At 35.5% G+C, this 14,634-nt stretch overlaps 1 protein-coding gene across 1 annotated transcript; it reads right to left on the bottom strand.

Annotated features, from left to right (window-relative positions):
- Positions 1–1,822: 1,822 nt before the first annotated feature.
- Positions 1,823–3,759, bottom strand: LOC122293383 (scopoletin glucosyltransferase-like). The gene has a single exon (XM_043101937.1). The coding sequence runs from the start codon at positions 3,516–3,518 to the stop codon at positions 2,055–2,057; it is 1,464 nt and encodes a 487-aa protein (XP_042957871.1). The 5' UTR covers positions 3,519–3,759; the 3' UTR covers positions 1,823–2,054.
- Positions 3,760–14,634: the final 10,875 nt, after the last annotated feature.

Genomic DNA, 14,634 nt, shown 5'->3' with positions numbered 1-14,634 from the left:
ATACTATAATTGGTGGGGGCGAATATTGTCTTAAGTAAAACGACATTTAGAAACAAACTTTCTCTCACTATATTTTGTTTTTGCAACCCCTTGTTGTTCCAACAGTTAAGCCAAAGAACCACCGGACTCCTCTGATAGGTTCCTAGTAAAACAGATGCTTACCATGACTCTGGTTGATAGTCACATACCTTAAAATACCCATAAAAAAAAAAAAAAAAAAAAAAAAAAAAAAAAAAACAACAACAACAACAACAACAACAACAACAACAACAACAAAAACTGCCAAAGTATCATAAGCTTTACTAAAAAAAAGATTATTTCGTACTACATAGAATTTAAATAATCTGAGAAGAGTTAAAGGAGCAAAATTTTTACAAATGTAAAAAGGGTAAGCTAGAATGCTTTGTATATACATAGAAGGATTGAAAATATTTGACATAGAAATACTTTTTAACACAAATAAATATAGCAAAATAAATTTATAAAATGATTTAATTTAATGTGGTAAGTTGATTGTAAAATTATTTTTATTATAAATTAGATCTAACGTATTATATAAAGAGAAATTTTATTTACAATCATGAGTGAAGGATTGCGTGTGCCATTGATAAATGAGGATAAAACAAAAAAAAGAATTATTTAAAAAAATATTATTGTAATTTTAAATTTTTTTAAAATATAATTAGATGGACTTGTAGGAGCAGTCTCTACATTGAGACTGTACGTAGAATAATTGTTATATAAAATCATGTAAGTGTATAAATTTAATTTTCTCATTATATTTTGTAGTATTTCTAGTTAATGATTCGAATAGAAGAAAATGTATATGCATTATTGGCAGAGGAATGAAGGGGGGAAGAGCCATAACAGTATTACGAAGTACTTGCATAGATTCATTGTTCTTCCCAGTTTCAATGGGTCTATCGAAGGCATCTTGAATAATTTGCCGCAGTGGCTGTGCAGTAGAATATGACCAATTATCCAGTGACAAGCGGGGATGCTAGAGGAGACCAGCCTAGAGGACTTTTAGGGTTCTCTTTTGCCACGCGTCATATTCTTGTTGATCAGTGAAGTACTCTGAAAGCTTGAACCGCGGTAACAGCTCTAGTGGGATTACCACCGACTCGATTCGCCTTCCAACCCCAAACAAAATTCCCCTGTAGTAAAATATCAGCAATAGATCCAAAATAATAGATCAAGTCTGACATGGACGTGAAGATAAGCTAGGACATGGACGTGACATTCAGAGATGCAATCATGCAAGTGATAAGGGTCTCAAGAGGTTTCCAGGTGATGTCGACTTTTTGTTTATTTTCTTTTAAGGAAATGATATTTATAATTATAGTTAAGTAAGTGTCATGTAATATTTTTTAAAAAAATAAATTAATATAAGATTTATATAAAAAAATTAATTTTTTAATTATAAATTTTATATTTTTAAAAATATTTACACGATATTTATATACTTAATAAGTATACGTAAGATTACTATTTTTTGAATCATACAACAACTTATGAACTTCAGCATTTATGGGTGAACGGATAAAAGAAAGAAAGAAACTTATTTTCTTTTTCTTTTTTAACCAAATTCATGATTTGGAGGCTGGAATTGAAGGTGCCTTAATTGAAGTCCAATCCATTTACAGAGGCACGTAGGTTTGGATTCAGCATTTTATTCTTGGTTCGTTAAATAGAGCAGAAAATTAAGCGAAAAAAAATGCAACATCATTGCATCCTTTGGAGTGGATTAAGAATATCATACGGTTGAACCTTATGATCATAGTCTTGATCAAAGTACTTTGAAATATCGTTAAGTCGATTATTGAATAAAGATGACTGATTTTATTTTATGAATAAGCACTCAATTATAAAGGAGAAATATCTTATAAAGATGAGCAAGGGTCACGGAACAAAATCTAAAAAACAGGCTCTTAAAATTTAATAAAAGTACCTAATCCAAACTAGGAAGATAATTAAGATATTTCAACAAATCTTCCCCATAGAATGGGTGACTAGAGCAGTGAAAAAATCCATATCCATTCATTCCAACAGACTTAACTGTGGAGGGCCTTTAACTCTTCAATTAAAGCATTCAACTGGGAATAAGATGATCCACCTTCTTCAATGGCTCTCCTCGCCATCTCCCCAAGTTCTTTGGCTCTGCTTCTCATTTCCTTTGCTTCTTCACCTTCCATGATGTGCCTCACTGCCTTCTCTATTGCTTCCTTCTTTATAGGATTATCATTCCCACTAAATTCAACACATTGCTGAGCACCAACAGGAACCCCAATCTTCAATACCTCAGTCACTAACTTCTCGTCGAAAAATTGCTCAGCAAACAATGGCCATGTCACCATAGGCAGCCCAGCAGTCACTCCTTCTAATGTCGAGTTCCACCCACAATGTGTCACAAATCCTCCCACTGCTTCATGATCCAAAATTAAAGCTTGGGGTGCCCAACCTCTTATAATCAGTCCCTTACCTTCCATTCTCTTCTCAAATCCCATGGGTAACCAATCTTCATCTTCTTTTTCATTTTTGTCTTTCCTCACAACCCAGATGAATTGCTGCCCAGAAGCCTCAAGACCCATTGCAATCTCCATTAGCTGAGAATCACGGAAGTTAGACAAGCTTCCGAAACATATATAAACAACTGAATTAATATGCTTTGTGTTAAGCCAATTCATGCATTCATGTTTATCAATGGAGGATTCTTTTCCCCTTTGACCTTTGTCTTCAGCATCCTTGTTGCAGAGTGAAACTGGGCCTATATACCATGCCTTTCTTCCGCAAACCCTTGTGTAATGATTTGCATAAGCTGGCTCGAGCTCGTAGAAGCTGTTCAAAATAACCCCATAGCTCCTCACCTCGGATTCTCCAACTTCTTTCATGAGGTCGGAAAAGAATGCTTTAACGTATTTGTTACCAGTGAAGTTTGGCAGTTTCATCCTTGTCAACTTTATCTCTCCAGGAAAGTTAGGGATGACGAATGGTTCAGAATCAGATGAAACTTCCATTTGAGGCTTGTACTGTCCGATGCTCACCACTGCGGACGCAGAAAAAACACTGGTTACATTAAAAACAAGCACTGGGATACCAAATTTAGCGGCAGCATCAATTGCCCATGGAAAGGCCATGTCAGCAATAATGCAATGAGGATGATGATGATTTTGCAGTAGCTGCTCGAGTGGTTGCCGGAGCATCTTAAAGGAACTGATGAAAGTGCTCATCTTTTCATGGGTAGTCCTGGAGTCAGTAGCCTCGCACCCTTCTGGGCGGCCGGCCTCTACTGCCGGGAACTCGATGGTTTGGATATCAATCTTGACGACGCCATTGCCACGAGTTTTGGTTCTTTCAATCGCTTTCGCAACTATAGGGACATTGAGCGAGGTGGTGGTTATGGTCGCTTTGACACCTCGGGTTGTGAATAGCTTGGCCATGTCTAACATTGGTATCATATGGCCAGGGGCCATAAAGGGAAAGAAGAATACATGGAGCTGGCGGCTTGTGCTACCCATAACAGATTTTGACTCAGTTTCAGAACAAGAACGAGTGGTGACGATGATGAAGAAGGCAACAAGGAGTTGGAAATGGAGAGAGTTTGCTAGGTAGGTTGTGTTGCAACGTGCACTATGTTTGGCTCGTGTCCAATAATATATAATATAAATATTTAAGTTTATTATTTTTTTATAATTTAAATTTTTAGAATAATATGTAAAATATGCATATATTATTTTATAATAATTATATTTGAAAGTCTTTACACCATACACATGCATGCACGTAACATAATTTGATTTAGAAGAAAAATTTTAAAATCTCAATCTTATAAATCAAATTATATTGTGTAGATGATACATGAGTACGTTGTATTATATAATTAGTTAAATTATATATATTATATAATTAAATTTATAAATAATATATATTAATAAGATTTCATAAAAAGAAATTTATAAATTAACATAAAATAATTTTATGTAATATATTAATTTAATTTACAATTTAACATATTATATATGTTAAGTTATATTAGTACGTAAGTTTAGTTATATAAAACGATATATCCATGATCCCTTTGTGCTTTTGATGATAGAATTGAAAATATTGAAAAGTTTTATTTAGAAGTCACATGAAGAACAACCTTCTATACTAACACGTTAAATTAAAAAAAATTTAAACTTAATTTCTAAGTCACTTATGCCATATTAATGGTATGTGGAGTTTTTCAACACCAACTTAAAACTTGAATATATAATTCCAAAATTATAGATCAATTTAATACATATTTTGACGTGTAACATAAATATTTTCTTCTATGTTTCATTAATCTCATAAATGGTGATTGCCCTTTTGATTTAGAAGTATGTTTTTACCCAGTATCATAATTGACTTATGTTCTGACCCTCTTAAGTTTAAGGTTCAAGTCTTTCTTGAATACAAATAATCTCTAATAACTTTCAAATCAGAAAGTTGTTTCCTTGAATTATTAGAGGTACACTTGTGAGAAAGTCTATGTCAAGGGCCTGTGCACTATTTACAAAAAGAAAATTATCTGGTGTTGGAACCAATGTGGTCCCCAATGGATTCGTATTAATTGAAAGATTCAGACTTACAAGAGCTGTCTTCTCCTAATATATATATACAAGAGCTAAGATAGTAAACTAAATTTGTACAATATATTAGGAACGGTATGTATCACTAGAGGGCAGCAATCTAATTCCTTATAATCTGCATGTCAGGTTCCAAATAGAACAAGCGGCTCTGGTAGTTTTCTTGTAGGTCAGGGGCTTGTTCCAAATAAATAAAACAAAGTCAGACTGCATACATATAGGGAACAACAATATGCAGCTCTGATCCATAATTTTCACCTGATTTTCCTCTAACTTTCTCAATAATTAGTCGGTGCATGCTCCAGACACTTGGTGCCAAAAAAAAAAAGAAAAAGAAAATTGTTCTACTCTCCTATTCACATTTAATAACGTGGGTCATGCTATTGGAAATTTAGAACCGAGGGTTCTACTTATGACTAGCATCCCCTTTCAGTCCCCTAGCATGGTCCCGTCCAAACAAAACCCCACCTAATTTCCTAGCATGATCCCTCTCAGTCGTCTACCATACAAACACTTTAGAAGACTCCATCTTCTTAGATGTCATGCATGACGTTTGAACTGTACGTACGTTCTAAATCCACTGCTTCTCTCACAGCTCATAGATGAAGTTGGAAGGGTATATGCATCAAGAGGAGTTGGCATGTTCGTACTAGGTTTCTTGTAACACCCGGGTCTAATGTCATGCAATTTTAAAGAGTTTTTTTTTTTTTTGAATTTATATATGCAAAAAATCCATTTGAGTTTTCAAATACTTTTTCCTCTTTTCTTTTTTTTTTTTTTTTTTTTTTTTTTTTTTTTTTTTTTTATGGGAGACTACGGGCTTAAAATATCTCTTTTTGTCAATTATGATTTTATCTTGAGTTTAATCTTTAGTTTAAAAATCTTTTTATGAGCGAGATAAGTCTTTTGAGCAAGTTTAGTTTTTTTCTTTTTTCTTTTTTTTTTTCCTTAAAGTTTTAAATCAAAGCCTATTTTATTTATAAATCCAACCCATGATTTGTTTTTGAAAAATTGTTTCTTTTTAACATTTTTTTTTAAACAGATTAGGATTACAATCCCTTTTCACTTTAAAAACTCTTAAACCCACCTTTATACATCTTTTATTGCACGTCTCTCATGCACTTCCCAAACCATGCACGTTCCTTTTACCACGGCCCCTACTGTTGGGAATGGACCGTACAAACAAAGGCTAAGTTGAAGTAGATAATAACGGAAGCAACAAAATAACAGCAAGCACACAAAGAACACCAAGATTTAAGTGGTTCAGCTCAATGTGAGCCTACGTCCACTGTCGGGGTCGGTTTCAACAAATTCACTATGAACAAAGATGGAGTACAAGAGTATTGATCACAAAAAATCCTTAATCCTAAAGCCCCAATACACTCAATGGACTCTTAGGATTGTATACAAAAGGATTCTCAAAACTCTATCTAACTTGGCTGCTGAGGGCTCTTCAAAATGAAGAGAAAATGATGTATTTATAGGACAAGGCGCTAATCAGAACATTCGCTCGAGCGGACGTTGAGCGAAGTGTCGAGCGCACGTTAGGGTTGCATTCTCGCTCGAGCAGACAGTCGAGCGGAGGTCAAGCGAAACTCTCTGGATGAATTCGCTCGAGCAGACAGTCGAGCGGAAGTCGAGCGGAACTCTCTGGATGAGTTCGCTCGAGCGGACTGTCGAGCGGAGGTCGAGCGGAACCTTAGCTTCAGCCACGGTCGAGCCACAGTCAAGCAACAGTCAAGCCAAGCCCCAAAAAATACATTTTCAGCAGGAAATCAAGCCAAAACTCAACAAATCTCCACCTTGGCTTGAATTCCGTCAAGCCTAAACAAAAAAAACCATTAACCAAGAAATCGATTCCCACCAACAAATCACCAAAGGGGAATCACAAACCCCGAACACAACGTCTATCCTTGAATAACTCAATTTCCACCCAAAAGTCTTCAATACCATAGACAACTTAACCAAATCACAAGCTTGGTCCTAATGAAGAATCAACCTCTTCACACAAAAGACAACGCACCACTGAACAGACTGCTTACTTGAACAACAACTTCTGAATACACACGGAGTCTAACAACAAATATTCTCTGCCAAAGTAAGAACACCTCAAAGTCTGCATGAGCATATCTCAAAGGTGACTAAACTGTCTCCTCTATCTACCAGATGAAACTGTAGACTTGCTCTCATTGTACGCCAATGCCAAAATCAAAATCATACTTAATTTCAATAGCATGATCTAGAGTACCACCTGCACTCTGTTGTGAAGCTCTCCCAGCAACTCCACCTTCTTGCTATAACCATGCTCTCCTTTCCTATGGAAACAACAACTGAAAAAACAAATTGTAAAGAAGAGAAGGCTCACCCAATAGCAAGTTGTGTTGACCGCTTCACCCAAATCTGTAGACAAGCCTGGCAAATCCAAAAGCATACTACGGGCTCTCACACAAGAGTCCGTCTCATTCCATTCAACTACTCCATTTCTGTGGAGTGGACCCAACTGTATGGTATGAACAACGCTCTACCTTCTTGTCTGTAGATCACTAGCCTTCACAAATGCTTGAACACATCAAACACATCACAAAACAAGGATAAACAAATCCAGACTCTTCTTCAAATGGTCATCAACAAATATGAGTACAAACAGGGCACCACATCACACTAGATGTACCCCCAAAAAAAAATCATAAAGACATAAACTCCAGTAAATCTAATTCAGCACTGCTTTACAAGAATACACTGCAAACAAACAACTCAAGTTTTTTTTTTTTTTTTGTCTTCTGATTACACAATGCAAAAAATTGCCTACTCATAAATGACCATACTCATTCATCCATATGGCACAATCACATGCGCCATAAATGAGTAATACCTGAATCTAGAACATCTGAAGATGCTCCACCAATCACTGTACTGCCCTGAAGAAAATAAAGACCATCTGTCTTCTTCCCTGTCATTACCACCGAAGAGCCCTTGTAGACTCGAATGACTCCACCTCCAGCTGAATACTGGTAACCAAAGGAGTCAAGAAAGCCCAAAGATATAAGATTTTTCTTCAAAGATGGAATATGCCGAACGTTAGACAAGGTTCTAACGATTCCATCATACATCTTAATCTCAACTGAACCAATCCCAACAATATCACAAGCCATATCATTTCCAACCAAAACGGAATCACCGTTGATTGATTCATAGGTAGTGAACCAATCTATCCTGGAACACATATGGAATGTACAAGCTGAATCCATGACCCACTTGTTACCAAAGTGACCACTAGAGCCGCTGACTGTTAGGACAATATCAGAGTTGTTAGATTGTTCAACGCTAACAACATTGGAGGAACTTTTACTTTCCTCCTTCAATCTGGGACACTCATTCTTGTAATGACCAAATCTATGACAGTAGTGACATTTAACATTTTTCTTGTTAAATTTAGAGCTACCACTGGAACTACTCCCACCATAATCCGAACCTCTTCCATTAGATCTACCACCAGAGGAATATTTCACAAACAAACCATTGGGTTGATTGTTCGTGCCTTGTACACACAATTTTGTTCTCAACTCCTTAGAGTTCAGAGCAGATTTTACATCTACCAAGGAGATGGTATCTCTACCATACAACATCGAGTTCACAAAACTTTCAAATGATACCGGCAACGAACACAACAAAATTAATGCTTGATCCTCATCATCAAGCTTAATATCAATATTCCTTAGATCCATAATAGTTTTATTAAATTCATCTAGATGATCGGAAATAGGAGTACCTTCCCTCATCTTGAGAGTGTATAGTCGCTGCTTCAAATACAAACGGTTGGTGAGCGACTTTTTGATATACAAGCTCTCAAGCTTGGACCAAAGACCGGAAGCGGTCTCCTCATCAGCAACCTCCCTCAAAACTCCATCTGATAGTGACAACAAAATGACACTATGTGCCTTCTCATCTTCTTCTCTTGACGATGCAGGAGAATCCTCGGATACCTTCCCCTCCAAAGCTTTCGACAAGCCTTGTTGTCGTAACAAAGCCTTCATCTTGATGCGCCATAAGCTAAAGCTGTTTTGACCGTCGAATTTCTCCACTTCAAACTTTGCCATAGCCATTCCTCAAGATTTCAAAGAGCTTAACGCTCTGATACCAGTTTGTTGGGAATGGACCGTACAAACAAAGGCTAAGTTGAAGTAGATAATAGTGGAAGCAACAAAATAATAGCAAGCACACAAAGAACACCAAGATTTAAGTGGTTCAGCTCAATGTGAGCCTACGTCCACTGTCGGGGTCGGTTTCAACAAATTCACTATGAACAAAGATGGAGTACAAGAGTATTGATCACAAAAAATCCTTAATCCTAAAGCCCCAATATACTCAATGGACTCTTAGGATTGTATACAAAAGGATTCTCAAAACTCTATCTAACTTGGCTGCTGAGGGCTCTTCAAAATGAAGAGAAAATGATGTATTTATAGGACAAGGCGCTAATTAGAACATTCGCTCGAGCGGACGTCGAGCGAAGTGTCGAGCGCACGTTAGGGTTGCATTCTCGCTCGAGCAGACAGTCGAGCGGAACTCTCTGGATGAATTCGCTCGAGCGGACAGTCGAGCGGAAGTCGAGCGGAACTCTCTGGATGAGTTCGCTCGAGCGGACTGTCGAGTAGAGGTCGAGCGAAACTCTCTGGATGAGTTCGCTCGAGCGGAACCTTAGCTTGAGCCACGGTCGAGCCACAGTCAAGCAACAATCAAGCCAAGCCCCAAAAAATACATTTTCAGCAGGAAATCAAGCCAAAACTCAACACCTACAGTCACGGCAGATATATATTCACGGCAACAACCCCCATTATTTATAGAACACATAAACATTAGATCCCGTATTCATCTCCTTTCTCTAGACTAGGGTTGCCGCCACACCACCTTAAGGTAGCCATTACTCAGTTCACGCATGGAACTTCAGCCACCCCATCCACGGATGCCACCCCAAACCATTGACACCCTGTGCCGTGAACCCCATGCATGCTGCCATCGGTAGTCCAAAAGGCCCAGTTTTTCCTCACGAAAAACAGAGCAACCCGAATGTCTCCTCCCTTCACCACCAAGGGACCCACCACGACTCCGACGCTACCCAGCTCTACCCACCATGACGGTTGCAACTCATCCTTTCATGCACGTCGCAAACCGCCCAGTCTGGTCAGCAACCGTAAGCCAGTCACCACCACGTCCTCTATTTCCTCTCTCACTCTCTCGTCAATGCTCAGCCTCTCATCTTGCCGGCACTACCACCTCAGCCTCCTAGATCCGTCGATACACCTTCTCTCACGGTGAGTTTCCCGTCGCACGCGTAGCTGAGTCTAGTGTTTATGCTTCCCTGCAAATTAAGGTGGTGTTGCTCTTTATATAAAGTTAGCAAAGATTAGATATAGGGTATTACGATTTTATCCTCAATATTAAAATATGGTGTTTTAAGGATTTATTTCAGTAGGTTTGTTTTCTTTTTATATATTTTTTTAGTGTGTTACGTTAAGTTATTTTGAAGTAAAATATTTTTAGGTTGAGTTCGGGTTCTAAATTATTTTTGGATGAGGTAATATTTTTTATTTCAGTGACTCTTCAGTTTTTAAATGGGTTGGGTTATGATTTTTTTAAAATAAACTTGTGAATAAGTGGGAATTAGGTTAAGTAAATATTAAGTCGACATCAATAAAGTTGGGAAGTGATGATATTTTAGGGTTAAAAGAATTTTTAGGTTTTTGAGGAATTAAAATATCTATTTCAGGGTAAATATGAGGTATTTGCTCAATTGGAAATTTATTCAAATTACCTGAATTTTTATAGGTGATGATTGAAATTCGTTCAGTACTGTTGTAGAGAAATTTTGGAAAGTTAAGAAATTCAGGTAAATGGGGTTCTTATATTAGACTTTGCATAAAAAATATGAAATGAGGTTGATTTTGAAATTATGCATGTTTGTTTTCGAAAAGAAATCTAAAAACAACCTCAATTATGTGTTTTGCATATGCATAACATCAATATAAGAGAAAGTATTTTTTTGTCATGATTGATGTAGACATGAGCTTATTTTGTGCATTCTATTTTCTGAACTGTGCAAAAAGAGTAAATATGAAATTTATGAAAATTTGTGCATGTGATATGAAGATGTTCTGAATATGTTTTTGAATATGTGTAATGATTTGGATTTATTTCAGTACTCTGTTTTGATATAATATGGCATCTGAAAAACCTTTGGCATAACTTTCTGAATCTGTTCTAACTTTGATTTTGGTTCTGATATGGTGATTCCGATTCTGTTTTGCTATGATATTTGGCCCTGTCACGGGATACAATAGTGACATCTGATCCTGTCACGGGATATAATAGTGACCTTAGGCCCTATCACGGGATATAATAGTGATCTCTGGCTCTGTCATGGGTTATAATAATGACATCTGGTCCTGGGATATAATAGTGATCTCTGGCCCTGTCACGAGATATAATAGTGACTTATGGCCCTATCATGTGATATAATGGTGGTCTCCACTTTGAGGGCAATCGCTTTGGTAACATGGTGATTTATGTTCTGCTTAGCTTTTCGCAGAATGCACAACCCTATCACGGGGTTTAAACATGGTCTCTGTTATGATATGATGCTCTGATATAATAAGATGATGATGTACAGTCATGTTATGCCAAAGGATACTTTTGAATATGAATATGTTTTGAAATGTCACTCTGATTTTCTGAACACATGTTTTGAGATTTGCATATTAAAATTGAAATGTTTTGTTCTACATTCTAAAGTCTGTAAATGCTCATGTTTACACACTAGTATATGTTATTTGCTTACTGAGTTGTTAATAACTCATCATTTATCTCTACAATATTCTTCAAATGATTTTGGAATAAATCAGCCAAGGATTAGGATTATGGAGCTTGGGTGAGATAATTGTTTAAGTATAATGGATTACTCATAGAAGATCTCTGAGGTTTGGTGGATTTTATTAAGAGATTTTGATGTATTATGATGATTTTAAAATTTGGAGTTTGTAAATTTTTTAATGAAATGTGAGTTTTAAGTTACAGGAAGTAACTATTCAACCCCTACGGGACCGGGGCGTTATATTTCTTCTTAATTTTTTTTTGAAAGGCGAGTTTCTTCTTAATTATTACAGGAGAAATGAAATGATTTTTGAAGCCATAATTTGTACCTATTTTATATATATATATATATATAATACTACAATTGAGGTTTTAAAGAAATTTTTTCTTGCTTAATGAAATCTAAAGGATAAAAGTTTTCAACTATTTTTTTTATACAAAATGTCAACGTTTTATTAAGAAGTTTGGTATATTATAATCAAGAAGCTTTTAGAGTCCATATTTATAAATTTTTTATTCTGATGCATTTAATTTTAATTATATTTTTCAGAATTTTTCGAAAGAATTGTTAGGGTTAAAGAATTAATTTTGAAGGGACCATGTTATGGTAAATACATAATATATAAAACTTAAATAAAATTTTGGACCATATGAAAAATGTTGAAGAAAGATATTTCTATGTATATAATTCTTTTGGTGGCCAATTTTCATATACATAAAATTTTGAGAAAAAAAAATAGGAAAAATTTTAAACTGTAAAAAATCATAGGGGGGGTTCCGCCACTGGCCGGTGATCAACAGATTTTAAAACAAATCGATGGCCATAAATGATCCCAAAAAGATTCGAGTTTATTTGATCACAAGCTGTAGATGTTGGCATTTTAATTTTACATCACAACACTTGATCAGTAATACATTCAGTTTCAAAATTACAATGATACACAATAGAATTACAATTTTACATGCTTCTCATCCAGCAATATTCCACACTCCATTCCCTTGATTTTCCTTCCCGTGGAAACGAATGAAACCTATATATTTTGTATTCCACCATTCCTCAAACTAGATAAAAAAATATCTTGTTCAATTACTTGATACATAATGCAGCTTGCTTATCATTCAATCCAACTTGACTACCCTATGCAAGTTCCTAAGAATGCTATCACTACTATAACCAAAATTCTTCTGCTTACATCTGATGAAGACGGTGCACCAGAGAACTTGACTCTGTGAGCCTGATCACTGCAGACAAGAAACAAACAAATAAAATTATTGGTTAAGGTGATGGAAGGTGTTTGTTTGTATGAATTGTATGTTCATGATGGTATATTTGGAAGATTTATGGAAAATTAACTCAAAGAAATGATGGAAAGTAACTTTTCAGTATATATATATATATATATAGATTATTGCAAAAGCATTTTGATTTCCGTTGCATAAATATAGTATAATAATCAAACTGACAAGGTGTAGTTGTGTTTGCCTTCTTACTTTTGTAACGATGAAAGTAAGCCGCAATATATAGTATTGTCAGGCAAAGGAACTTCAGTGCCATCATTCTCTGGGTTTACTACATTCACATAAACTTCTTGCCCAGATACCATGAATTAAGAGTCACTGCACGAAGGTTCCAAAGGCCGGCATTGTCAAGAGAAATTAAAATGGCTGTCCAAGCTGCAGGAAAGACCTGCTCTCAAGAAGAAATAAGAGTTTATCAACAATATATTTCATTATTTTTTTCCCTTTTGTTTTCTTTTCTGGGTTTTGAACTTTTTTGTTTCTTGGATACAAATAATCTCTAAGAGCGTTCGAATCAGGGAGTCGTTTTTTTGACTTACTAGAAGTACACTTGTGAGAAAGTCCTTATCAATGGCCTGTGCACTATCGGAATTAGTCGGAATACCGCTCTGGACACTTGGTGCCAAAAATTTAAAAAAATGTTCTACTTTCCTATTCACATGTAATGATATGAGTCATGCTATTGGAAATTTAAGATGAAAAAAGATATTTTAAATAGTAATGAAAATTTTGAATTAAGATGAGATAAAATAGTTTGTAAAAAAATATGTGTTTAGATAGTGCGATGAGATAAAATAGTTTCTAATTTTTGAGATTTGAAAAAGTTGTGGGTCTTACTATTTAATTTTTGGAATTGGTGACTTAATGCGCGCTTTTACTTCCAACGATGCTAAAATCGTTGCAAAAAATCATTTTTCTTGTAGTGAGGGTAGCCGAATTGTCTACTATTCATGCACTGTTCACATACTGCTCATGTACGGTTTATGTCAGATTATACTATTCATATACTGTTCAGTTCATGCACTATTCATATACTATTTGTGTCAGATTTTTAATGTTTATATACTATTTATTTAAGGAAATGTTTTTAAAATTTAGGGATAAAATATAATATATTTAAATAGGAAAAACTAATATACAGTATAGATTAGATTAAAACATCTCATTTGTGTTGGCCATCCAAACTGGCCTGGGTTCTAACTTATGACTAGCATCCCCTCCCCCCGCAACCCCCCCCCCCCCCCCCCCCCCCCCCCCCCCCCCCCCAAATTTCCTAGCACGGTCCCCCTCAGTCCTCTACCACATAAACACTTTAGAAGACCCCATCTTCTTATATGTCATGCATGACGTTTGAACTCTAGGTACGTTCTAAATCCACTGCTTCTCTCACTCATAGATGAAGCTGGAAGGATATCATCAAGATGAGTTGGCATGTACGTACTAGGTTTCTTCTTTTTATTTGAAGGCAAGTTTCTTCTTAATTATTACGGGAGAAATGAAATGATGTTTGAAGCCATAATTTGTACCTAATTTTTGTTATTTATTTAATAGTTAAGTTATGGTAAATTCAATAATGGTAATATATAATACAAACATACATAAATACATTATTATATTATTAACATTCGAGAGAGATTTATTATTACCATTATTGAATTTATGTATTATTTTTTTAATAAATGTTAAAAATATTAAAAAAACATATTTGGAAAAAAAAAACATTTATAGTGATCAATTAGAACCATCGGTTCTAATAGCATGATCCATATTATACTAAGAAGTTTAGTATCGTATAATCAAGAAGTCTAGAGTCAACATTTATTGAAATTACCCACGCATTCTTATATAGTAATGC

This window comes from Carya illinoinensis, chromosome 14, assembly GCF_018687715.1.
Source record: "Carya illinoinensis cultivar Pawnee chromosome 14, C.illinoinensisPawnee_v1, whole genome shotgun sequence".
Taxonomy (NCBI): domain Eukaryota; kingdom Viridiplantae; phylum Streptophyta; class Magnoliopsida; order Fagales; family Juglandaceae; genus Carya; species Carya illinoinensis.
The sequence above is the reverse complement of the archived record's forward strand: the minus strand, read 5'-3'. Positions and strand labels throughout refer to the sequence as shown.

Bases quoted from the DNA above. Each gene is read 5' to 3' on its own strand.
- LOC122293383 (XM_043101937.1), bottom strand. From the start codon at position 3,518: ATGGGTAGCACAAGCCGCCAGCTCCATGTATTCTTCTTTCCCTTTATG.